Raw genomic sequence first — 25590 nt, 5'->3', positions numbered from 1 at the left:
TTGCAAAGAGTTACCACTAATATTCATGGAAAGCCACTATGAACAGAAGACAAGTGTCACACAAAAGTACAAAGAACTAGAATCTACAGGCAGGCATTTTTCCTGCAGTTGAGTCACTAGCATGTGTCCAAAATGGCAGGTGCCCCACTATAAAAATGGGTTCGGTAGAAGAGTAAGCTTTAAGCATATCTCTCCTACACCATTTGTTGACCTGCCAGGAGCCACTCTGTCACGCGGCACGCTGGGAATGGCGTGACTCACTCTTGTTAGTGACGAATTGTAACGCTAGTATGAAAACACGCTGCAGTTCAGGATGATTCCCCACCACGACCAAGAGTGTGTAGCCTGAGCTCCACTTCTTTATTGAATTGTTTAAGGCCAAGTACACTAACCATAATAAAGTGGACTATGAGCAACACCGGAATCTGCAATGTGAGGTGTCCTCCACAAAATTCTGTCCTAACCTGATGGTTTCTCAGCTTTACTCACGTCCCTGGAAAATATCCATCGATGAAAGCACGACATAGGGACCACACAAAGCTGCAGCTGATTCAAAAAGTGTCCACATGAGTTATGAGCTTACAAAGCATCTCTCTTGCTGAGGCACCAGAAAATAGAGACAAAAACCAACAGCTTATGCAGGCAACTGACCAATCAGACGATAGCAATCCAAAAACCGATCATTGCTAAAAGGAGCAAACGGTATTCCTATTTACAAAGCCATAGAAATGCCCAAGGAGCATCATTACCACTGTTTGTTTTACTCAACCTAAGCTCCTGGTTCTCAAGATCAGCAGGAAGGAATGTCCTATATCACCTTCAGTGTGGCAGGACATGAAGGCTCCCTGCAAAGCTCGACTCCTGCTGCGAAAAAAATTCAAACCACTCACCACATGACAAGTGCTGGAGTTCAGACTGCTCTTCCAAGGACCCCCAAAGAGTTGATACTGAAGCTGTTCTTGCTTAAGACTTGTACTCCAAACAGGTGCATGAAAATACTAGAACAACTACCTGGCTTTGTACACTATTAAAAAAATAAAAAATAAAAAATAAATAAAAAAAACTTGAGAGAGGCACTTTGGCTAACTGTGGTCCATTTGAACATAGAATACAAAAGAGAATCTATCAAAAGAGAATTGACAACCCTATCCAAGGTTGAACAAGTAGTTGTGCTCAAGACTGTACAACAACTTGTCTGCTTCTAAGTGATCTGTGACGACTTCCATGGGTAGAGTGTTTCCGCTTCTTCGACTCGAGTGGTGTGGCGCCAACGTACTGGCCTTTCCGCTTAGCCCCACTGGCGTAACTAGAAGCTTCGTCCGACGGCGGTGCAAACTTTCGATGGAATGCACGTTGCCAAACGGAGTCAGAAGAGGAGAGACGAGAGAGCCGATGGCTAACACAGGACAAAGAGCACAAATCCTTATGATCTAGGAAGCCGCCATCTACCCCCACCCTTAACACACGTAACCAGAGTTCATCCGAAAGAGATCCAATAGACCTCTCTGCATTTTCTGACTGGCTCACAACCTCGTCATTATACAATTCATCTGAAAACACTGTGGCCATGTCAGCTATCCAACGCTTTACTCTATTATCACACGTGGTCTTCAGGGGACGAAACCCTACAATACAAGCACAAATGTCTGAGCACACCCAGAGACGTATTCTCTCTACAATGTCAGATTACAAGCTGCGAAGTTGGAACTTCAGCCGCCTATATGCAGTAACATACATGCGGATCCACTCTCCAGGATGCTCCTTTGTAGATCCAAAATTTGATGAGTACAACCGTCTCTCCTTCGTGCTTGAAAGACGCGTCCAGGCCGATCCCTGTCAAGCTAGGCTGTTGGACTTGCCTGAGAACACCTCGCAGCTAAAGCTGTTACCCAATCCCACCCAGACCATTGCATGGGCAATAAGAATCAACAATCTTTGGACAGTGTGTTCTGTAATCCAACCAATTACACCTCACAAAAGATGACACAGGTAAAGGTTACACTAGTGTTTACACAAGACCACTTCATAGGTCCTTCAACAGAAAAGGCGAAAATAACTCAAATAAAAACGGTGTTTCAATTCACTGGAAAGCAAGAAATACTAAGCAAATTGTATGGGGCAGTAATAAATTCCATGGCATGTTGCTACAACCAGGAAGCTGATATACTCCTTTTATATTTGCTATTGCATCATCGTGTAAGTGACCTTAAACCACATAGCTCTGTAAGCAAGGCGTATCTTGATGCGTGAAGCCCCTCAACACAAATGTTCTAATCATACTTCAACTTAAACATCTGTTCGCACTTGAAACGAATCTAAAATGTACCGGGAAGCATCTAAATACAAATATTGCGAGCAAAGAAGAGGAACTTCATAATCAATACGTTGAAAGTAGATGCTGTTATTAATACTAAAATCTAATTGTTTTGATCCATAACCATTCGAGTTCTATCGAATCATGAAAGTGAGTACTTACACTTCATGCTCACCTCATCATGTAATCGTATGATATCTGTTACTACCCGTCACAGGTTACATGTGTAATAAACCATCTGCTCCAAGTAATGACGAAACAGCAGCCAAAGCACGCAACAGGCAACAACATGCACCGTCATTGAGGATCCAAGCAAAGACGCAACGATAAAAGAAATATCTGCTGGAAAGTCTGTCGACGTCCTCTAAAGCAAATAACGACATCAGGACAATATATGAACGATCCATATCCAGTATCAAAGTACCAACTCAGTAAACTCTCCCGCAATCTGAGTTGTTCCATCTGTCTAAACGCTAGTATCGATATATATAAGAAGAACCTATGTTAAACAACCAGAGCTAAGCTCCATACCGTTCAATCTATACCACGCAATCCTAATAAGAGAGGACAAACAAACTCGACCAGACCAGGTTTAGGCCCAAAATTTTCTAAAACATTTAAAATTAACAGTCTGGCATCACCACTCCGATTATCAACCAAAGTCGACCGAGAGCAAACTTCCAAGCTGTGGATAAAGTAGAAAACTTTCCAGACAGACACTAAAAGACACGAACCCTAGAAAACGGCGGCTACTTTCACAGCCTCTTCTCGGGAACTTCAAACTCATTTCGACATCACGAAATTCTGCAGAGTTGGTCCCTGCGTCACCTCATCGATATGTCCAAAACCCACTATCCCAAAACATCAAGCTTTCTACCCGACAGCCTAATCCGCTGCACCCTCCACAACACGAACTTCGAACGGAGCAGCCCTAAAACAAACCAAAAAACCAAATAAATAAACAAATAAATAAAGCAAACAAATAAAAGGTTTCTACGCTATGGTCTACTTTAAAACCCTGCGCTGCTCGGAATCATGGTGTGATGCGAACCCACGTGGGGAAGAGAGCGAGAGAGAGACAGAGAGAGAGATACAAGACGTGCAAGCTGCAAGCAACGCAACAGCCGCAGCAGTATCATCAGCTAGCGGCAAAGGTCTCATACCTGGTCCTTTTTTCCCCACTCCAATCCTGGCTGGTTTCGACAATCCTCGGATGCCGCAGCGACAGTGCAACAGAACAGAAACGGGGGGGGATGAGGGTGGGGGTATGGGTGAAGGGTGAGGGTTGTAGACAATCGAGGGGGCCACGATTATTTGGGTCACCCCCCTGCGGTAGGAAAACGATGTGTGATGAATGGTGATGATCCTCCTCCCCCTCCTCCTCCCCCTCCTCCTCCTCCTCCTGCTTCGTCTTCTGCTGCTTCTGCTGCTGCTGCTGTTGTTGGTGATAATTGTGCGGTAGTCCTGGAAGTGGCAGTGGTGGTGGAAAATTTCACTCCGCCGTAATGAATGCTCTCGCCCGTCCTCGCTTCCCTCCCACCAACGCCCCCCTTCCTCCACCTCCATCGCCCAGCCTTCCTTCCCTGCACACACCCCCCCCCACCTCCTGCACAGCCCGGATTATGGCCTTTCTCATCCATATTATTCATCCATTTTTCCATCCGTCTTGTTCTCATCTGTCCGTCTCATCCATCCGTTCCATTGATGTGTTCCCTAGGTGCGTTCGCTTCGTACGTTCCCCTCCTGCATTTCATTCGTTCGGAGTCTTCAATCGTTGATGAGGTGGATGGATGAAGGTGCGCCAATGTGCAGTTCAGAAAAAAAAAAAAAAAAGGCAAGGCCTGCACTGCACAGCCCTATCAGGCTTCTATTTTTATTTATTTTGTAATTTTTTGTTGTGTGGGTTGTTTTTCGGTTTCCTGAGTTTGGTGTCGTAATTGACGCTTTACTCCGATGCAGTGTTTTCCACTGAAAAACCTCTCGTCTTTTTGTGAGTGGATCTTGTTTCAAACATGCTTTCTCTTCGATTGCTGCACATTCTCTTGTTGCCAACGTTTCTTGTGTCCGTGCTGTGATTGTACCATGTGACTGAATAATTAATTTGGGGTTTCTAGATTGTTTACAGTTGTTTGTTTTGCCTGCTATTCGTAGAACATGTTGTTTTTACATTTATTTGTTTACTTTCTGTTCATTATACTTAAGCTTTTCTTGATTGCTTCTGACAAAATTCACATCTAGGTGAAAAATTTAGTCTTAGTCATGCAAAAAGTTGTATTTGTATTATTTTTAAGACATTAGGTCCAATGACTTCTGTATATACATATATACATACATTCATATATAAACTCATAATTGCATACATAAAATTGCCAATACACTAATATGTGAATTTTATTTTATCAATTTGTCCTTCATAAGTAATAATTTAGTAATCCATGGTTTGATATTCCCAATTACATTAAATAAATTACAAAATTTGTATTGTTCAATTGATTGGTCCAGATAGCTATTATTCATTTTTGTATTTCTCTAAGTTTAGTGAATCAGATTATGTTAAAAATACTATTGAAGATCTGTTCAATATTAAGTGCTTTGGAAATTTTGCTAAAGAGATTATAATTACAATACAATATGAAGAAATTATAATATTCTGAAAATATCAAAAGTAAAGAATAGGTATGAAATACAAAAAAATTGCTGAAATTTTGCATATATTACTTGCAACTACATCCTTCTTAGACATTGATGTTATTTTAATAGACACAAATCTTACAATCAAGCTACTACCTTTATATACCTCAAAGTTTTGATTAACAAATAAATTGATTCAATGAAGATTTGAAGTAGATCTTTCCAATGTATTATTATATTTTTGTATTGATTTTTGTGATCTATGTAAAACATATAAAATAAAATAAAAATTACAAATTCAACAATCAATGTAAGATCATGTATTCATGTCTAATATATATGTATATATATTTATATGTATATAAATACCCACCTGTATATTAAATTGACCCACCCAATAGTGGAGAACTAGGGAGGTTGAGGTGAGAACTAAGAATAGGGGATTGGAGTAAAAACTAAGAATGGAGGGAGGGAAATGAAGGGTTGGAATGAGAACGAGGAATTGGAAGAGGAGAACGGAGGATTGAGATGAAGAAGGCTTGGAATAGAAGGAGCATGGATTGGGAACAAAGGGGGTCCGGATGAGGACCATGATTGTAATAATAGTTTGTCGAAATGATCCATTTTTCTAATGATGGTTATAATAGAGTAAATCGATTTAGTAAATGGGTGGATCATTTTAACATTTTCCTATATATATATATACACACACACATATATATATATATATATATATATATATATCCAATATATATTTATCTATCAAAAAATAATTATATATATATATATATATACATATTCAATTTATGTTTATCTATCAAAAAATAATTATATATATATATATATATGAATAATAGCCATAATAATCAAATTTTTGGAATATATTAAAATACATAAAGAAAAAAAAAACAAGAAGAGAATCCAAATTTTTTTTTAATTATTCTTCTCCCTCATACAACCATAAAAATAAATTTATATATAAACTCAATATAATTCAATACAAATAAAAATCTTATATATATTTTTTAATGTAATATATGAATATGTAAAAATTAATTCGAACATATATAGATATTATAATTAAATTATTTTCTAATAGATAATTTTGAAATATGATTTAATTAATACTACTCACTTTTTGGGATGTTATCAAGGACAAGAACATAATAAAGAAAAATAAACAAATGAAACTTTTTTCAAAGAAAGATGAAAAAATAGAAATAACTTGATATGTACATTAAAAAAGAAACCGGAATGACAATTGCTAAAAGACAAGAAAACTAAAGACCCTTGAAACTAGATTGGAAGCAAGAAAGGAGTTGACAAGAGTGAAGAGGGCTTCACTCTTGTCTCTATATATACTATTTAACTAGGGGCTACGTGGCGACGTTCTATAAGACCTCCAATATGTGTTGACTTTGTATGACACATGCCTTGACTAACCAGACAAGTTTTTCTACATGTGGGCCACATAGTTAGCTTGGTCTTCAAGCTAACAACATGTGTGGCACATGGCCATCTTGTTGACCACATTTCTAATCCAAAAGTCAATTAAAGACACCTATAAAGACAAAGTAGCATCTATAAAGCTTCTAGAAAGCTTACATATGAAATGCTATAGAATTAACTTACTTTTACATACTTTTACTTACTTCTACATATTTATATATGTAATTATTGGCTTACATGTGTATGTCCATGACATTATCCCCCCTTCTAAGGATGAGTTCTACGAGGAGCGGTAATCATATGTTGAGGAAATCTATGATGTGACAAATTATATTCACTATATACTCTGATCTTTGTTCTCTTTGAAGATGATTGATAGGGCCTCTCAACCATCGGTAGTGTCTCATACCAGGGCGGGAAGACTACCTAATTATTTGATCATTATTGGGGCCTTGATGACTTCTTTTGAATAAAACATTTGGAACACCTTGAGGAGTTGTTCCTACCTCTAGTAAAATCACCAAACATCATGAGTCCCTTTCAAGGTCGTGATATCAAACGTGTTGTATTTTGCCATCTATTCGAAGAAGAACATGTCGTTCTTGAAGATCTTCATCTCAATTACGTCATCTTGATGGTTGAGACAATCGTAATGTCTTATCTGGCAGGTAATCAAACAAAGGCTCTTGAGTCGAATCTACTAGTTGTTGGTTCTCCATCTCCTGAGCATCACAACTACAAAGAAGCTACAAACAAGGATTGAAAGTAGAATGATAGCTTGCCTAGATCTTGTTTCTTTTATAAAGAAGGTTTTTATCTTGATTTTGATGGATGTTGTCGATGAAAAGCCTCCACCGCCTTTGCTCCATTTGCAAGATTCTTTATTGGCTCCCATGTGCATTCACTAATATCATATCCATATCAATGGACAAGATATTCCAATTTATTTCAGCGCCGCCTTAAATCTAAGAATTCTTCCACTTCAAATTCTTTATTATTGTCCACTTCTATAGAAGGAGGTAGATCTTGTCTTCTTCTTGGTATGTCCACTGTCTTATATGGTTCAAGAAGAGACACGTGGAATACTTGATGGATTTTTATTGACTCCGGTAGATGTAAATGATATGCAATTGGATTGATTTGTGCAAAAATAGAAAATGGTCCAAGCCTTCAATAGTCCAACTTGTCACAAGGACGAGTGGTCTTGAAATTGGGATGAAGTAATCATACCTTATCACCCATGTGGAATGGTGGTTGTTCCTTTTGATAGACATCTGCATTGATCTTTTGTTGTTCTTGAGCTTCTTTTAACTACGCCTTCATTGTTGCATGTAGCTCTGACAAATTAATTGCCAAATCTTTCGTAGTAGGATTATCAACTTTTGAAAAGTCAAAAGTATCAAGTCGTGGATGATAACCATAATTAGCAAAAAAAGGTGTTTATTTTGTAGAATAATGTATCATATTATTGTAAGTAAACTTTACTAATGGCAAAAGAGTTGTCCAATCATCTTGTTAGTAGTTAATGGTACATCTTAAATAGTGCTCCAAAACTTGAAAAACACGCTCCGTTTGTCCATCAGTTTGAGGATGGAATGCCGAAGTTAGTTTTATATCCACTTTTAGAATCTTGAAAATAGTCCGCTAAAATCTTGATACAAATTGAGTTCCCCTATCTGATATAATATCCTTAGGTAATCCATGATAGTGATAGATATTATCAAGAAAGAGCTTAGCTGCTTCTTCACCTGTGATAGATTTTGTACATGATACTAAATGTGCTATTTTGGTAAAACGATCTACTATCACAAATATAGAGTCATAAGAACCTGAGATTGGAAGGTCCGTTATGAAATCCATAGAAATAGAAGACCATAGTTGTTTTGGAATGGATAATGGCTGAAGAAGTCTGTTAGGTCGATAACGAGGAGTTTTTGATCTTTAGCAAATATCACAAGATTGTACAAAATCTTTAACTGCTTTCCACATTTGGAGCCACCAAAAGTCTCTGGATATTAGTTCTAAAGTTTTATTGTACCCAAAATGTCCTCCTGCTGGAAAGTCATGACGAGCTTGAAGAGTACGTAATCGAGCTTCATCTTCTGGAACATATATGCGTCCCTCAAATTATAGTAGATTCTTCTTGAATTCAAACTTGGAAGTATCATGAAACTTTGAAAGATTTTCCTTAATATCATGAATAAGAGAATCAGAAGACATACTTGACTGAACTTGCTTAATAAAAGTTGAATTAATAGTTAGTGTTGATTTTATTGCTCGAAGATGAAGATGCTATGGCTTCAAGATAATTGTCTGTTATTGATCAAAAACAACATCTCCTTCCTTTAGTGCAAGATAACATCATTTACAGAGTGTATATGACAAACCTTTTTGTTTTCCTGGTCCATAAGTGATCTTGAATTCGAATCTTGACAAAGACATATTCCAACAAGCTTGGCAACGATTCAAAACACGTGCTAACATAAAATATTCAAGGTTCTTGTGATCTGTATATATTGTGACTGGGCTAGAAGCACCTTCTAGATAATGGCGCCATTCTCGATACGAATCCATGATTGCAAGAAGTTCTTTGTCGTGGATCTCGTAGTTATTCTCGGCTGCTGAAAATTTTCTAGAGTAAAAAGCTATTGGGTGAAGTTTATCATCTGTTTCCATTTATGATAATAAGGCATCCAAAGCAAAATTCGATGCGTTTGTTTGTATAAAAAATGGCTTAAAAAAATCAACGCAATACAAGATTGGTGCAAAAAACAAAAACTATCTTCAAAGCTTCAAATGCTACTTCTGCTTCTTGATTCCATTGAAGTTTGTCTTTACAAGTCAAACGTGTAAGTAGAGCTGCAACTTGAAAGAAGTCTTTAATGAAGATTCGATAATAGTTGACATATGAAGTTCTTGGCCAAATTTTCTTCAATATATTCTTTGAATTCAGCTAACTCATTTTGAGATAAATTATAGATTGGTCCAAATGGCGATTATGCTCCTTCTTGAAGGTCAATTGAGCAGTCCTAGGAACGATGTTTTGAAAGAGTATCCACATTCTTTTTCTTAAATTTATCTTGAAAATGTTCATATTAGCTTGGAATGCCACTTGAAGTCTTTTTACCAGTAGAAATAGGTATGGCATAAATGACAGAAGGTGATCCTTCTTTTGCAGCATGCAAGAAAGTACTTGTACCTATAAATATAGGTTTAATTATACTAGACTTATGACTTTCTACTTGATTAACTATGCTCTTAATTATACTTTCAGAAAAGTCAAGACTACGAGAAGTCCAATCTATTTTAGGGTTATACTTTTCTTGCCATGATAAATCTAAAATGATTGGATTAGAAAGAGATCTAATGATATTAAATATTATAAAGCTATTATGACCATTAATTGCTATTTCTATAGGAAGGATTTCATGAATAACATCTCTTGAAGACAATGGACGATCATCTATGACTTCTACATGAACATGTTTAGTTTTCTTTACTAAAAATATACTATGTCTTTTAGCAAATTTTTCATCTAAGAAACATGCTGAGGCTTCTAAATCTAATAAGGCAGAGGCTTTGAGATATTTAGATCCTAAAATAACATTTGTCGTAAAATATGGAGAGGGTTATGAGGAGAGGATAGAACCTTCACTAGGTATTGTACAAGGTTTCAGTCACACGGTTCCTATTGTAGCTAGACAAATTCATTTTTTGACATGCTATCTTCTTTGATCGCCGTACACCTCATTTTATGGTTGTGTCGCTTCTTTGGACAATATTGAGTAGTGTGCTTAGGTTCTCCACAATATAAGCACAATCTTTCTTGATGATGACGAGTCTTTTCTTGCTCAATAAGAGGTTTGAAACATATTGCATCAATTTGTATATCCTCTACTTCCGAATGTATGTGTTGAAGAGATGTTGGTATTGCTATTGAATTATAGTTACGTTGAGGTCTACTTGTACGGTTCTCAGATCGAAATTCAAAAAGATGATTGTCGTACTTCACAGCAAAGTCAATTGCTTGACTCAATATTTGAAGATCAAGTGAATTGAACATTAATTTTTTTACCTCATATTATAATCCGTAGAAAAATTGGCTAATAAGTGCAGCATCATTCCACTTGATATCAGTTGTAAGTTGTCAAAATTGTGAAGCATACATTGTTACTGATCGATTGCCTTATCATAAAATATGAATCTTATTGGTTGCAACACGAATTGTATCATGTTTTCTATACATAGATCAAAAATCTGCCAAAAAAGCCTCTAGATTATCCAATATTAGATTTCATTGTTCAAGAAAAAGATGAAAACTATGATAATGTTGAACTTGAAAGAAGCGTATCAATGAATCTAATTTGCGATCCTAGAGTTGGATAGCTTTGGGGTTGAAGTTCAATCACAAGTTGTACTAGATTGATAAATCCTCTAAATTTTGATCTGGTGCCATCAAACTTCTCGAGTAGGGCAATTCTTGGTTCTCTAATATTGGAAGAGCATTCTATCATAGGATGAAGGACATGATTTGGTACAGATATTGAAGCAGCTCCAATCATTTCTATATCTTCACTTCCTGCCAATCTTGTTGCTCCTTGTAGTGGTAAATTGAGTTGATGCATCACAAGCATTAACTCCCTCAATTGCTCTTACATTTGTGCCATTGTACTCTTCATTTCAACAAGTTCTACTATGATAACACTTAGAAAAGAGAAGATGTCTAATATTGCTCAAGACAAATAGAAGAGAGGACTTGAGAATAAAAAAAAATACTACAGACAATATTAATTTAGAAGAGGGTAATCTGCAACTTCTAATATACTTATGTCTTATCAAGAAAAAGGAGTAATCCACTCTTAATCAAGATTAGACAAAGCTATGATATTATAAGTGTATTCTTGTCAATCTGTCAAGGACAAGAATATAATAAAGACAAATAAACAAGTGTGACTTTTTTGAAAGAAAGATGAAAAAATAGAAATAACTTGATATGTATATTAAAAAAGAAACTGGAGTTGCTATTGCCAAAAGATAAGAAAACTAGAGACCCTTGAAACTAGACTTGAAGCAAGAAAGGAGTTGACAAGAGTGAAGAGGGCTTCACTCTTGTCTCCATTTATACTATCTAACTAGGGGTTACATGGTGACGTTCTATAGGACCTCCAATATGTGTTGACTTTGTATGATACATGCCTTGACTTACAAGGTAAGTTTTTCTACGTGTGGGCTACATAGTTAGCTTGGTCTTCAAGCTAACAACATGTGTGGCACATGGCCAACTTGTCGATCCCGTTTCTAATCTAAAAAGTCAATTAAAGACACCTATAAAGTCAAAGTAGCATCTATGAAGCTTCTAGGAAGCTTACATATCAAATACTATAGAATTTACTTACTTTTATATTTTTTTACTTACTTCTACATATTTATATATGTAATTATTGGCTTATATGTGCATGTTTGTGATAGATGTGCAAGTCATATAATAAAGTTTTAGACCTTGAATATTTGGTAATTTATTTTCAATGCAAGAATTTATTTCTACTTAAATAAAATACTTTAAGATAATCCAAAATAATATAATAACCATAAAAATTTATTCTATAGTTTTAGAGTTGTATAAAATAATATAATTTCAAGTAAAATATATATATATATATATATATATATATATACATGATATTACTAATGCCACCATAACTTGTCATCTATTTGATATATTTTTTTATTTTTTTATTTAAACGTAAAAATATGGTAATATTTAAATATAGATATATATATATATACTTTTAAAAATTAAGTAGGATAAAAACTAATTTTATATGTTTTAAAATTTTAGAAAATATTTCTTAATTAATTCTTTAAATGTTATTTGATAATTATTTAGTATGTTTTCTTAATTTAAATTTATAATAATTATAGAAACCTATAAAGTATTTATTGTAACTAAAAATTTAAAAATTTTACAAGCTAAAAATGTTGAATGGTCTCTTTCTATCAAATGACAAAGTTGGAGATCAATTTTGAATTCTGAAATACTCATACTTGTAGCAATAAACTATTGTCTCTTGCAAGCAATTTCCAAAAGATAAAGAAATTTATGACATGTATTAATACAATTAATGATAATTATTATTTTTAACAATATATATATATATATATGTATATATGTATATATGTATGTATGTTGAAGTACATACATACATATAGACATACACATAGTGATCTTTTATTTGTTATGGTATGAATTTAAATATATATTTGTAGAAATTGATTTAATGTTAGTAGTATTTCTAAATGATATTTACTAAAACAATGTAAAAAAGTTAGAAATGAATAAAATTACAATTCATAATAAGTTTAGAATTACAAAATTTGTGTATATATTAAATAATATGTGATTTAATATGAAGTTGTTGATTATAAGCAATTAAATATTGATGAACATAAATTTATACATTATAGAGATCAAAGTTTTCTTCTTTTTGTTTTTTGAACAAAGTGTTAAAAAGATCTCAAACACTTAATAGTTATTTATGTTTAGGAAGAACATTGTTTTAGTGGCATTTGAAAACACATCAACTTCATGTTGCTGATGATGTTAACATTTTATTATAGAAATTACCTTTTCTATGAGATTTTTTCCACCTTGAATATTTCAAACATTGAAAGTTATTCATGTGATATAAACTTTCAAGACAATGACTTGCTTCTATGCTATAAACTAAAGCTAGCAACAAATAGAGCTTGTCTTGCTTTAAACAATCATGTCAATTGTCAGCATCATTGGACTCCATCATATGTAGAGCAATAGAGAAGGTGATAGCAGCTTCTAATCAAATTCCCAACAAGTTTTGCATTCTCCCAATTTTATGCAAGTTGGGAAACAAATTTCAATAATACACTCACATGGCAAGTTAGAAAAACCACGGTTTGATTCACTTTGTAGAAAAAAATGAAAATAAAAAACTCCCCTTTCTCCAATTTGTGTCAAACTTCCTGCTTCATTCATTCATGTAGACCTCTATTTGCTAGAAAGAAGAGAGTGAAAAGGAAGCCACCACCTCTCACAGATTTCATGTTGGGGGGTAGTAAAAAGGGGGAACAGAGGAGCAGATGGCTACACTCGAAGGCTGAGGGTGGGATGCCACCACCTCAAAACAGCAGCATTCTGCACTGCAGACAGCAAAAGGCTGCTAAAGCCACAAGCAGAGGTGATCAAGAGCTGACTAGATGCAATGAAGCTCTCTCATCATCCTCATCCATGAAGCTCTGCATTCAGACAAAATGCACTCCTCTCTCCCTCCCTCCCTCCCTCCCTCCCTCACTCACTCTTTGATAGAAATAGAAGTAGAAATAGATAGATAGATGGATGGATGGTTAGATGTAAAGGCACCAAGGGAAGCAAAGGGCACCATCGCCACTGCCCCTTTGAGCAGCAGCAGCAGCAGCAGCAAGTCTTTATTCCTCCCTCCTTCCTCCATAATCAGAGACAGATACTGCAATGCAATGCAGCAAGCAGGAAATAGATTGTGGCCAACTAGTGGCGTGGATGCGACCCCCCAGGATGAACCCATCTCAACAAAAAGCCTTTTTGACGATCTATCAGTAAACAGTATACTGCAGGAATCCATCCCACAAAACTGCATTTAAAAAAGAAAGCATGACGAAGTTAATTTACATTTTTCTATTTTATTTGATTTTTTTTTATAATACTTCTTCTGGTTTATCATAACCGAAAAGAATGGGCTACAAGTACCGTAACATGCTGCCACTCCCGTGCCAGTCAACCAATGCAACAAGTGAAATTTTCAATGGGTTGTGTAATTTTTATTTTTCCAACAAAAGGGGGGGGGTGGTTACGGAGAAGAGAGAGGGCTAAGATGCCGTTACCTCGAAAGCAAAGAAGGTAAATATGCTCAAGGGAGCTTTCAACTGCCGCCTCCAGCCCAGCCCAGCCCAGCCCAGCTTCGAGAAGCAGGTGCCGTGGAGCAATGCGCGCGATGGAGGGAAATCTCTCAGGAGAGAGCACGTGAATCACTGGGTCAGAGCAGCAGCACAGCTGCAGGCTCAGGCGAGAAATTAGGAGAGAGTGGGACAGGGTGGGATGAATGGAGGGGTAAATCCAGGGAGTGGTAATGAGGCTCAGAGAGTAAGGGGGTCGGAGAGCCGAAAAGCAGCAGGAAGAGGAGAAGGATTGAGATGGAGGATGAGGTGGAGCAGACCAGCGCAGAAAGTGGGGGAAGAGGAGTGTCACTCGCGGAGTCGTGAAATCCGGAGGCATGAACTTGCCTGCTCTTATGAAGCATGCTCAGCTTTACGGTCTGAGCAGGCCGGGAATATCCAGGTTGAGCCAAGTCTTGGAGGAGTAAATGCAACGCCAGCCATGGACGTTGTTGCCATTTAAAACCCACCTCGCTCTCGATCGCGCTCTCTTTTCCCTTGCCCCGTCTCTCTTTCTCTCTGTCTCTGTCTATCTCGATTTACACTCCTAGCCCCGGAATTTAACGGGTAAAGCGGACACCACAAGCTCCAGACGCTCGAATGGCGACCATACCCTCGTCGTGGTCGTCTCGGATTCCTTTTCCTGCGCTCACCGTACACTTCTGAAAGTTGGATGTCCTGGGAGGAGTAGTAATAGGTCGAGATGAATGGCAGTTTAAGAGGTTTAGTTCTTTAAGTGTCATGTGTGTTTTGTTTTGGTTTGCAGGTCTCCATTGCTTAGCCATTCTGCCTCTCCCTTCCCTTCTCTGACCCAGGAAGATTCTGGTTTCTGGGATTGTAGAGTGACTTGAAACCGGGGTGAATTGTATCGAAAGAAAATCTTAGGGTTGAGTTGTAGCTCATGCTGGTGACTTAGCGTATTTTGTTGGTAAGCTTTTTTAGTTGTTTCTGTTTATTGGCTTGCATTAAGCTTTAGGTGTGTTCGTGCCATTTTGTCAGTTTTAAGTCGCTAGAATGCAAGCCACCAACTTTTATTCTTGACTCGGATTCTGCAGTTGCTTTCCTCTCTGTTATGGGTCAGTCTCTTAGAAGTACACTTGTAGCCGAGTAAAGTGGTTTTTTTTTTTTTTTTTTTTTTTTTTTCCTTTTCTTCTACTGGGACGAAGTGCAGATGAGCACCAGGCATCCCCAGTATTCTGTCTATTACAATTTGATGCCAACGACAGGCTTCCAAGGAATTTTTCTGGGTTACGGATGTGGGAAGTTGATTACACTGAAGGGGAAAGGAAACAGGGTTGCAGCAGAGCTTTTGTGAGATTTGGGTAGGTCATGAAGAAGGCTAGCGGGCAGAAAATGACGATTTTAGACGATATCAGGACGTGTTTCAAGTTGCCAAGAACGAAGGTCGAGGGCAGTAGGTTAGAGTTGAATGCAGACGTTTCGAGACTATTGCCTCCTGTGACCATGTGTTTCCTACATACCAATTGTTGCGTGGGAGGTTTTTAGAACGAGAAAAGGTTTTCAGACGACTGGCTATTGCAGGGTGATGGCGCGTAGGACACTCACGGCAGGAAAGTTATCAGTGACAGAGGATGTTTTGCGCTCTATTTCATAGTGTATGTAGACACGGGCTGTCTCTGGGAGTTCAAAATGTTCAGGCTTGCGACAATATGGAACCTGCCCAAGGACAGGCAAGGGTCTTATGGACCCTTGAATCCCGAAATGGAGCAATTGCCACATCCAAGTCGCAATCTTACTGTCTCTCGTGTTGTCATCATGGTGAGGACTCTGAGTTTCTTTGCATCTCATTCCTCAGGTTGTTGGCAGGCAATACTTGTCTTATTGTCTGATTTAGAGAGCAGAGAGCCGACAGTGCTTGTGTCATAGCGATGCTCTATGCGAAGTGCAGTGCCGAATCAAATTTCTGATTGTAGCACACTCTTCATAACCTTGAGAACCTGCATATCACTTCTTCAGTTTCATTTGGATCGTAGTGGATTTTGAGTTTGATTGCGAATGGAATTGTTCATGGAGTGTTGATCTGTAAACTAATGATTAACGAGTTTTCAAACAGATAACCGTGGCAGTCTTGGTGGGACTTCTTACTATAAGCACCTGGTATTTCACGCACAGTTATCCAAAGAGTGCAGTTGCCAGTCTTTCGCAGTCCCTGCGTCTTGAAATTCTGGAAAATACATCAGAACTTCTGGATGAAATATTTTCAATGAACACTTATGGATCAATGGCCATTGCAAATCTCATGGAGAAGAACTTTTTGGGGGACGACTTCAGCAAGGATAATTTCAACAGGGTATGTGATGTGAAGACGAGATCTATTCAAGGACAAACTTGAACCGTCTAGCACAGACGATTTGGGCATGTTTGTAACCTTGGGTTGCGGGCGGCAAGGGGTTTTTCTCCTGGATACTGGTATTTTAGTAGTTGATGTTAGTTTGAGGAAAGAATGTGGGACCAGCTCGCCACTGCGCATTGGTACTTACGTGCAGGGAGAAGCGCTGTGGATTCTGTCGTGCTTCTTTACTCCAGTTCCTAATTTTGGTGTTATTTTGCAAAATCGCGTTATCAGCCAATGCACACATTAGCGAGATATTTACGAGATTCTGGTTTCTTTATTGCAGATCCGGGAGGCTTCTTGGGCAGTGTTCAAGGCTCTTCCAGTGGTGACTTCATTAGGAGTAACTGCTGTCAATGGGCTCACAGCAGTCTATAACCGTGGGTTTAAAGATGAAATAGAAGGTTTCAAGGGAAATTTCTGCCTTTACTCGAACGACACCAGTGGTGCACCAGTTTATTACAAGGAGTATGTGTCTGAGACGACTGGGAATCCACTGGGTCCACCATTAGTGCTGAAGTTTCCAAATTCTCTCCAGGATACGCCTTGGTTCCAGAAAGCAATGTCTTACCCCGTTAACAATCTCACTTGGACCATCGGTCGGAGCTTAATAAGTAAGTAAAGTTAAAACCAACCTGTTCTCAATTGGCAGCAGGATTGAAGTTTCCCATTACATCTGATAAAGTCAAAGTGTCGATGCCTTTGAGCTACAAGCTCTGTTGAGTATCTTTCAATGCTGACTTTGATTGAAAGACGAAGGATTTTATATTAGGATGCTGTATTGCATACATGATATTAATTGGAGAGATCGGAACCTCCAGTGCGCCAATAGAGATGGTGCAAGGATACACTGATTAATGTTTTGTCAGCAGATTTGTTATTGCAGGCAGCTAGAATATGGTTTGTGACTTATGGCTGATAACAATGTGCATGCAGGTGGGCAGGCGTTCGTTCAGTGTGGAATATCGAAACAAGCAAGGACTACCAATGAAGTGGCTCTAGTTCACTCATCCTTGAGTGCTATTGCCATTAATAGTTTTATCGCATCTCTGGAGTTGAAAGGTACACATGTGTCTATTGTATCTTAATTGCTGCAATCTTTTCCTGTCTTAGGAGCCAGTGCGTGGGTCACATGTTTGGTATGCAACAGTACTGCCATTTGACAGCTCAATATTTCTTTAGAGGACCTTTGACCTTCTTTTGTTGCTGCTCTCTTTTGTATCCAGCAGCTTACCTGTAGGCTTGTGGACTAGAGGCTTCCATTTTGAGTTATCTAATGGGTAAGTTGAAGTTTTTTTTACACTGACACAGCTTTCGGCAGGGGGAAGTGTTTTTATTGCGGACGAGCACGGAACTCTTTTGTTCTCATCTGAGCCAACAGTCTGTGTTTTGAGCAATAGAAGCGAGTGTGAGAACACTCCATTGGATAGGAATTCGGTCTTGAACGATGGAAAGTCATTTCTTCAGAATCGGGTTGGATTGGCCAACTTGGTTATGAGCGAAACACACGTATCTGACGTAATCTTGAAGGGCAAGCGGTATTCGGTTGACAGTTGGCCATACACGTTCAAGACAGTTAAGCTCTCCGTGGTGGTCATGATTCCAAGGCATAGTTTCTGGGGTCCTATGGATTACTACACTCGCATAACATGGATATCGCTTCCCCTACTGTCCATTGGCGTGGTCTTCATTGGTTGTAGTCTTATCTATCTCCTGGTCGAACAAGTTCAGGCGGAAGAGAAACTGAGAGCAGAGATTCTGAGGCAAGCTGAGGCCAAGCATCGTGCAGAAGCTAGTAGAGATGCAAAAACAAATTTTCTTTCAAGTATGAGGTTAGTTATTTCGTCACATCTCACTGGACATTGTTACTGACTTTATTGATCGTAAGTCTATATGTTTCTGGGCATGTAGAATCAATCACCCAGTCTATGGTTGGGTTTTGATAGTAAAACACTTATTAGACAAGTGGGCACTCGGCTGTCTATCTAGTACTTAGGAATTCTATTATACTTTTCTGCAGCCAATCAACAAGATCATTAATCGAAGTGTTAAGGAATGTGGTGGTAGACTTGGGGCTTATTATGTACTTGCTCTTTCTTCTTTGAAAAGAGATTACTCACTTCTATTCCTCTTTTTCCTTCATTCGTGCCTATCAATTTTTGATGATAGTATCTTGATTTTGTGGACAGTCATGAGCTGAGAACGCCAATGGCATGCATCATAGGCCTCTTAGATATGCTTTTGATGGAGAACCTCACCGTGGAACATGAGGGGAGTATTCGACAGATCCACCGTTGTGCTACATCTCTAGTTTCATTGCTGAATTCTGCTCTTGACATTGCGAAGGTATGATTCTTTTAACTTCTTCTTTAGACCTACAACTTCTCTCATTTTTGGGATTTGTGTTTTGCAAGCTTGAAGGATTTACCCAGGTTAACCTCGGAAATACAGTTACTCCCCTTTATATTTAAATAATAGGAGAACGTTCTAAGTGCTGGGGTGGGGGGTGTGTTTGTTTGAATTGCTGTGTTCCTTGCACAGGTGGAATCAGGAAAGTTGGTACTGGAGAAAGCAGAATTCAATCTAGAAGCGGAGCTCACTGCACTCATCGATGTCTTTTCTGTGCAATGTGACAACAAGAACCTGTTCATCTCTCTTGATGTCGCAGGTTAGTTTTTGATGTGTGTTAGACCAATGATTTTCTGACTTCGAACTACGTTTGATTTCACTTCATTTGATTTCGTGTTCTTACTCTTCTTTGTGATTTTGATGGATAAGATGGAGCAGGTTGAAGTGCTTAAATATTACAGACATGCACTGCACAATGTGAATTTGATTCCCTGAACTAATGTGTTTGATGCTCAGATGATGTACCGAAGAGGGTAATTGGTGACTCAGCACGAGTTATGCAAGTCTTCACAAACCTTGTGGGAAATAGCCTCAAATTTACTTCCAAGGGTCGTATTATGGTGCGAGGTCGAATTGCCAATCCAGAAACTGATGTATCAGGGAGGTTGCATCGACGAAGTTTTAGCCCATTTTCACTCGAAAGATACACTGAGGCGTCTAGTGCACCTGATACAGTGGTCTTGGTCTTTGAGGTGGACGATACCGGTCCAGGGATTGAGCCTGGTTAGTAAACTCCCTTAATCAAACGTTTGTCACAAAGGATGTTTTGAGGTTTCCTTTATCCCATCTTGTGTAAATTTTCCAATGACTCCTGTATCAAATCACCTGACGAATTATGAAATGGAGCCAAGCTCATAAAGTCGCTGCTAATTGCCCGTGTTTATTCTTGGAGTATTTGCAGCTTTGAAGCTCTCCCTGTACATTTTTCTTGCAATCCTTTCTAACCCCTGTTGTTTAATTTTTATTCGATGGACTTATTTATCTATAAACTGGATACCATTAATGCTATTGGTGTTTGTTTTTGCAGCTTTGCGGGAGAAGATTTTTGAAAACTTTGTGCAAGGAAATGCTAGTACAACTCGCACGTATGGCACAGTTCCATCATCTTGCAGACTTTTGAATTTACATCAGATGCTTTGCTCGTTCGATAAATCTTCTGGATCACAGAAATTCTGGTGTCTGATGAATAGTCTAGCAGCTTTTAAGATTGCGTTGATCACTTGCAGTGTGAATTTCCGAGTGAAACTGTTTTTGTATGTATGGAATCTAAGTTTTCATTTATAGATGAGAACAAGAGGATGCTAAGTGTTGGATTTGTATTCGGTGTAGGCATGGTGGGACAGGCCTGGGCCTTGGTATCGTGCGCTCTCTCGTTCAGCTCATGGGTGGAAGCATAAGGATCGTTGAGAAAAGTGGTCCTGGAGTCGTTTTCCAGTTTTCGATCTGCTTCCAGCGGGCTACAACATGTGACTTTACTCCCTTCAGTTTACCTCCCTCGTACCAGGGTACTGAGATTATTGTTGGCATTCCTGACGCTGACTGCAGAGGAGTTGCCTGCAAGTGGATCACCAAATTTGGTTTGAACGTTCATCAAGTCGAGTCGTGGGAGCAGATATTATTATATATGAGGGCTCTCAATGGGGGGTCTAGTGCGGGAAGTGGTAGATCTGGGTTCTTTGAAAACCTGTTATCAGAGCCCTCGGCAGATGATCAGCAACTTGCCAATGCCCCACCTAGACGCTCGACATGGTCACAGAGATATGAGTTTTGGAGAAGTTGGAAAGACAGTGATGAAAGGCCAGCTACTGGACAAATAAGGCAACTTATGGTACTTGACACTAGCCTTTTACCCAGCGATGTGAAAGCAGATTACTTGGAGGAGTACCTTCAGGAATCAGGGTTTTTCACCACTTCACCTACGAAGTATCTAGATGAGTTAGGGTTGAACAGCACATTGGAGGTAAATGATAGACAGCGAAGAGATCTCCAAGGGGACCTTTCTGTGGTATGGGTCTGTGCGTCCAATGTTCATGAGCCCATTAAAGCTGCCCTTCGTGCAGTTCGGAACTCATTTTTAGTTAAAAGGCCTCTACATACAGCTCGCCTCAAGGAGATTTTTAATCTAGTGTCTCGGGAGGGAGATGTCCTGCCCGCCTTGGAAATCCAACGCCCACAGGAACTTCATGCCTCCAGCGTCATCAATTATGCGAAGCAGCAGGAGTGGAACGATCCTTATGCGTGTGATGCTGAGGTGTCACTAGCTCAAGAAGTATCTCCTCGGCCAATCCCCCCTGCAGTGATGCAAGGAAGGAATGTGCGGTACCGGCCAACCGCTACAAAGTCGGCTCCACTTGAAGAGATATCTTATTCAGAAATGGAAATCAGACCATCTGATTCATCTTCTCTAAGTTCAACTACAATTAGCAAGCCCATCAAAAAAAATGTTCCGGTCCTTGCACAGCTCAACGGCAGGAGGAATGGCGTTGCTAGTGCCCCTAAGCCTTTGGAGAAGCTTGAGATTTTAGTGGCTGAAGATACACCGCTGCTACGAAAGTTGGCTGTTGCTATGTTGAAAAGATTGGGGGCCATAACTTTTGAGGCTTCAAATGGACAGGAAGTTGTGGAAGCTGTAATGGCACGTTTGCGAAATGGCCAAGCTTCTTTTCATTGTATTTTGATGGATTGTCAGGTTGGTTCTTGTCGCGATTTTTCCTCAACTGAATACCTCGCAGCCATATTTCTTATATTAATGCCAGCAGGGACATGAATCGAAGTAACCTTAGTTACTTTTCTTCTTAGTTACTGGTAGGAGGCATCTCAGATGTAGACTATTGGGCAGTCTACAAGAGACGCTTATGCTGTAGAAGCAGAGCTTAGATTCAAATTGAAAGATGCTCAATTAGTCCTTTGAAGAAGTTTATGATCTGATCGGGGGTTTTTTTTCTCGTTTACCCTGTTCTTGCAGATGCCTGTGATGGATGGCTATGAATCCTGCAAGGCAGTTCGAGAGTTTGAGAAGCATTTTTCAGGCAGAACTGCTATTGTGGCGCTGACAGCAAATGCAATGGCCAGCGACGAGCGGAAGTGCTTGAATGCTGGAATGGACGCATTTCTTACCAAACCCATCGATCAAGAATATATGGTTCAGATAATCCTTCGGACTGTGAACACTGGTACTAGTGCTGTGGATTCACCCCAGACGAGTTCCACCACTGGGAGCACGTCTGACCCTCAGGCTAGCTCTTGATGCGTTCAAGAGAAGAAACCATCCTGTTCTATCGCTCTGCTTGTTGTATCTCCGGAGACGGCCTGAGCACATACCACAGAGACCACTGAAATGGGTTTGTGAGCTTTATTGGAAACGACTTTGCTGGGATGACTTTTCAACGCCTTATCCCCCAATTTGGAGAGTGTCAGTCCAGAAAAGATTGTGCAAACAGATGTCTTCAACAACGATTTCAAAAAAGAAAAAAGAAAAACTTGATGTGGTTTGGTTCCCCTCGATTTGCTTGTACTTCTACACGCATAGACGGCGAACATGATGTTCTGTCCAAGACTCCACGCCAGCAGTTCCTTGTGCACGATGAAGGAGATCACTCAGAATGCATTCAGATTAGAGGTACTTTGCCGATTTCTAGATGTTTGATTTCTTTTGCAATCCTTAGTGTTGTGAGCCTTTGGTTTTCATACAGATTGTGGCCAAGGATTGTATCGATTTTTCTTGCAGTGGGTTACACACAGTTGGCACTACCTGCGAGGGGAATGTATACCCCTCGTCTATGTATTTTAGGCCCACTGGGCATTACCAGACGGTGCACTATTTTTGCTGCCGTGAGGACAAGCCTTCAGTAGCATAGTAGAATACCAAATGATACCCTACCATGTACTTGGATTTGCGTCGCTCTTCGTAGAACCCTTCCTTTTCCATTGTTTCTGTCGAGCCTAGTGTAGTTCTACGTTTAGATAGAATAGTTCCTGAGGCGCAGCTCCGCTTAGTGTTGTGTTCGAAATTAGTTTCATTCATGTAAAGGAGACCATCTCCTCGGATCAGGCGGCATGGCTTCCTTCCAATGCCATCTACTGTGGAATGCATGATGATAGGCTGGTTGTCTTCTTCCTCCTTCAACCTAACATTTGTTGCAAAGATTCACGTTCCCACGACATTACTAATCCCTGAACAGGTCTCAGCACAGAATCGCAATCCTTTTGCACGTACTTGAGGAGTTAGGAACATCAGCAGCAGAATCTTTGGATTGTCTTAGGAGCCCAACTGGGGCAAATGAGAGATGTGTTGGAACTTCGACTCCCTCCCGTTTGCTTGAACCCCACAGGTTGCGTAACCCTAAATAATCCAGAATATTCCAAAGTTAAAGTTTGACACAGATTCGATACGTCAATTGCGATCAATTGCATACGAGGGGAGAGACGAAGCAATGCTTCTGTTTTGGGGTTTTGGGATGCGAAGTATGATTTAGATGTGAGTATGGTTTTGAGTTTGATTATTTTGGTGATTGTAGGCAATCGGTGAGGTTCACACCAGACGTTGAAACACCAGTTTCAGAACTTCCATAGTTCTCACTAATTATATTTCAAGCACGCAACAGTTTCCGATGTGTTTACAGTAAATCTAATCATGTTTTGGCAACCACATTTTTCTCGCTCTGACAGCGTCAATTCAACTTTAAAACACATTATTATTACCCTTACTACTAGAATATTGTGCTTCAGTGTTATTGCTGAATTTCAAAAAGAATTCCGGGTCGAATCAATGTTGGAATCTTGCAATTTTCATCCTGCCGATTAAACCTGCCGCACATTACGTTACGTCCACCTCAAGCAACGAAGAATGAAGCTTCGGGTGGAACGGATGCCTTCGCAAGGAAGCAAGGACGAATGAATCTACAAACGAGAAAAATCCCAATTCCCAGGCATTAGGGTTGAATCCAGTATATGAGCATCACCTTCATATACATAGATCCTTCTGTCGCGGTCGCTGGTACACGCTGGCTCTCTGGAGAAGAGGGTCGCACTGCGTCGATCACTGCTTATCTCCATCCAGTTCACTCCCTGTCTTTTCTCCCTTACTCGCTCATTCCAACACCATGGTGCGACTTCCTTTCTTTTGAATTTTTTCTTGTTGTAGTTCTTGGTATCGTTTTGGTACATTCAAACGGTTGCAGAGCCAGTGTGCTGCGCAAGCCCCTTTGATGCGAATTTGGTTGCCATTCAAATTGGAGATTTGGGTGTAGCTGATGGGATCCTTTCAAAGTTTTTCTAGATGAACTTTCAGATGTTGGGTGGTAATGTTTTTGTAAGGTCTTCAGAGTGAGATTGAGTTTGAGACAGCGGAGGCGTATCTAAACGTTTCTTAGAAATCTATTTCGTCTGACGCCTTCTATTGCGCTGCAAGATGTATTCTCCTTTGGGTTTTGGTGGTGGGAATGGTATCCTTTGCAGAAATTGATCGCTCGGAACATTTAGGGTTCCGCCTCACAGGATTGCTAAGTATCTTCTGAGAGTCGGTGATGCTGTTTGTGGTTTGTAGGTGCTCTCTAACGATATTGACCTTTTGCATCCTCCTGCGGAACTGGAGAAAAGGAAACACAAGTTGAAAAGGCTTGTGCAGTCTCCCAATTCATTTTTCATGGTACTGTTCCTTCTAAATGGTCTTCTTTATCTAATTTTCTACATACCAACTCTATTCTTATATTTCATTTGACACCAATCACTTTCTTAAACTGTCGCTTTTATATAGTTACACTGTCCACCTTTCAGTTGCAATTTATCAGGTTATGAAAGTGCTTAGTCGGTTGTGTATTGTCTTGTTGAAATCATATGGCGTTCTCGGGTGCTAGGAATTTGTTTGGGAATAAGCACACAGTTGAGATTTAGAGAACGCTAATCTAACTGATGTCATCTTTATGTTTTGATGGTACACAGGATGTCAAATGCCAGGGATGCTTCAGCATGTAAGGCCCTCACCTTAATCTTGCCATGTGACTTTCTGATCAATCCTTCGTCATGGTTGACCAAACTATACGAGTGATGTAGAGACGTATCCTCGATCGTAAAACGTATGTGAATTTATGAGTTCAACCTGTTGTAGATGCTTATTTAGTGCTTCCGTGAACAATTAAGGCACATGTCTAACTAAACTTTATTGGTTTGCAGTACCACCGTTTTCAGTCACTCCCAGACTGTGGTGTTATGCGGCAGCTGCTCCACGGTTCTTTGCCAGCCCACGGGTGGAAGAGCCCGTTTGACTGAGGGTTGCTCGTTCAGGAAGAAGGGAGATTAATTTAAATATGGAAGCAGAAGTTGATGTTTTCGATTTCCCAGCTTATTGATGGGAGCTCAAGGCATTTGTATGTGGCAGCGTGGATAGATTCAGCTTGTAAGAAAGCTTTTTTAATGTTTTTGTATGGCTTGGTGATTACCCAAGTTCTTGGATTTTATTGAACAGCTATTGCTGATTTCAATCTGCCAGCGA

The 25590-nt window shown here is 39.3% G+C and overlaps 3 protein-coding genes across 16 annotated transcripts; 2 read left to right on the top strand and 1 right to left on the bottom strand.

The window, feature by feature from the left end:
* Window positions 1-341: 341 nt before the first annotated feature.
* On the bottom strand, window positions 342-3895 carry LOC112295300 (uncharacterized). 14 transcript variants are annotated; one of them, XR_016498158.1, is made up of 4 exons: window positions 3478-3895; window positions 2490-3245; window positions 818-1882; window positions 342-546 (listed from the first exon to the last, which is right to left on the bottom strand). XR_016498158.1 is itself a non-coding variant. In XM_090244156.1 (3 exons), exon 3 carries the CDS (start codon window positions 1567-1569, stop codon window positions 1174-1176), a length of 396 nt encoding a protein of 131 aa, XP_090100282.1. In that variant the 5' UTR covers window positions 1570-1882; window positions 2477-2552; window positions 3478-3881; the 3' UTR covers window positions 342-1173. The 14 variants fall into 14 exon arrangements, 3 of the variants coding, with proteins under 3 accessions (XP_090100282.1, XP_090100281.1, XP_024402439.1); XR_016498159.1 differs by having other exon boundaries at window positions 342-540; XR_016498157.1 differs by having other exon boundaries at window positions 342-540; window positions 2490-2552.
* A 10838-nt stretch (window positions 3896-14733) lies between these two features.
* On the top strand, window positions 14734-23231 carry LOC112295663 (histidine kinase 1). Its single transcript, XM_024547525.3, has 11 exons — window positions 14734-16117; window positions 16413-16649; window positions 16978-17305; window positions 17628-17753; window positions 18013-18523; window positions 18881-19037; window positions 19233-19359; window positions 19557-19823; window positions 20128-20185; window positions 20430-21789; window positions 22066-23231. Exons 1-11 carry the CDS (start codon window positions 15989-15991, stop codon window positions 22345-22347), a joined length of 3582 nt encoding a protein of 1193 aa, XP_024403293.1. The 5' UTR covers window positions 14734-15988; the 3' UTR covers window positions 22348-23231.
* An 858-nt stretch (window positions 23232-24089) lies between these two features.
* On the top strand, window positions 24090-25590 carry LOC112295665 (small ribosomal subunit protein eS27y). Its single transcript, XM_024547526.3, has 4 exons — window positions 24090-24205; window positions 24646-24747; window positions 25041-25069; window positions 25272-25590. The coding sequence occupies exons 1-4, from the start codon at window positions 24203-24205 to the stop codon at window positions 25396-25398; spliced, it is 261 nt and encodes an 86-aa protein (XP_024403294.1). The 5' UTR covers window positions 24090-24202; the 3' UTR covers window positions 25399-25590.

Source organism: Physcomitrium patens, chromosome 18 (genome assembly GCF_059467195.1).
Source record: "Physcomitrium patens ecotype Gransden chromosome 18, ASM5946719v1, whole genome shotgun sequence".
Classification (NCBI taxonomy): Eukaryota; Viridiplantae; Streptophyta; class Bryopsida; order Funariales; family Funariaceae; genus Physcomitrium; species Physcomitrium patens.
Note: the sequence above shows the minus strand (reverse complement) of the source record. Positions and strands in the feature narration are given on the sequence as shown.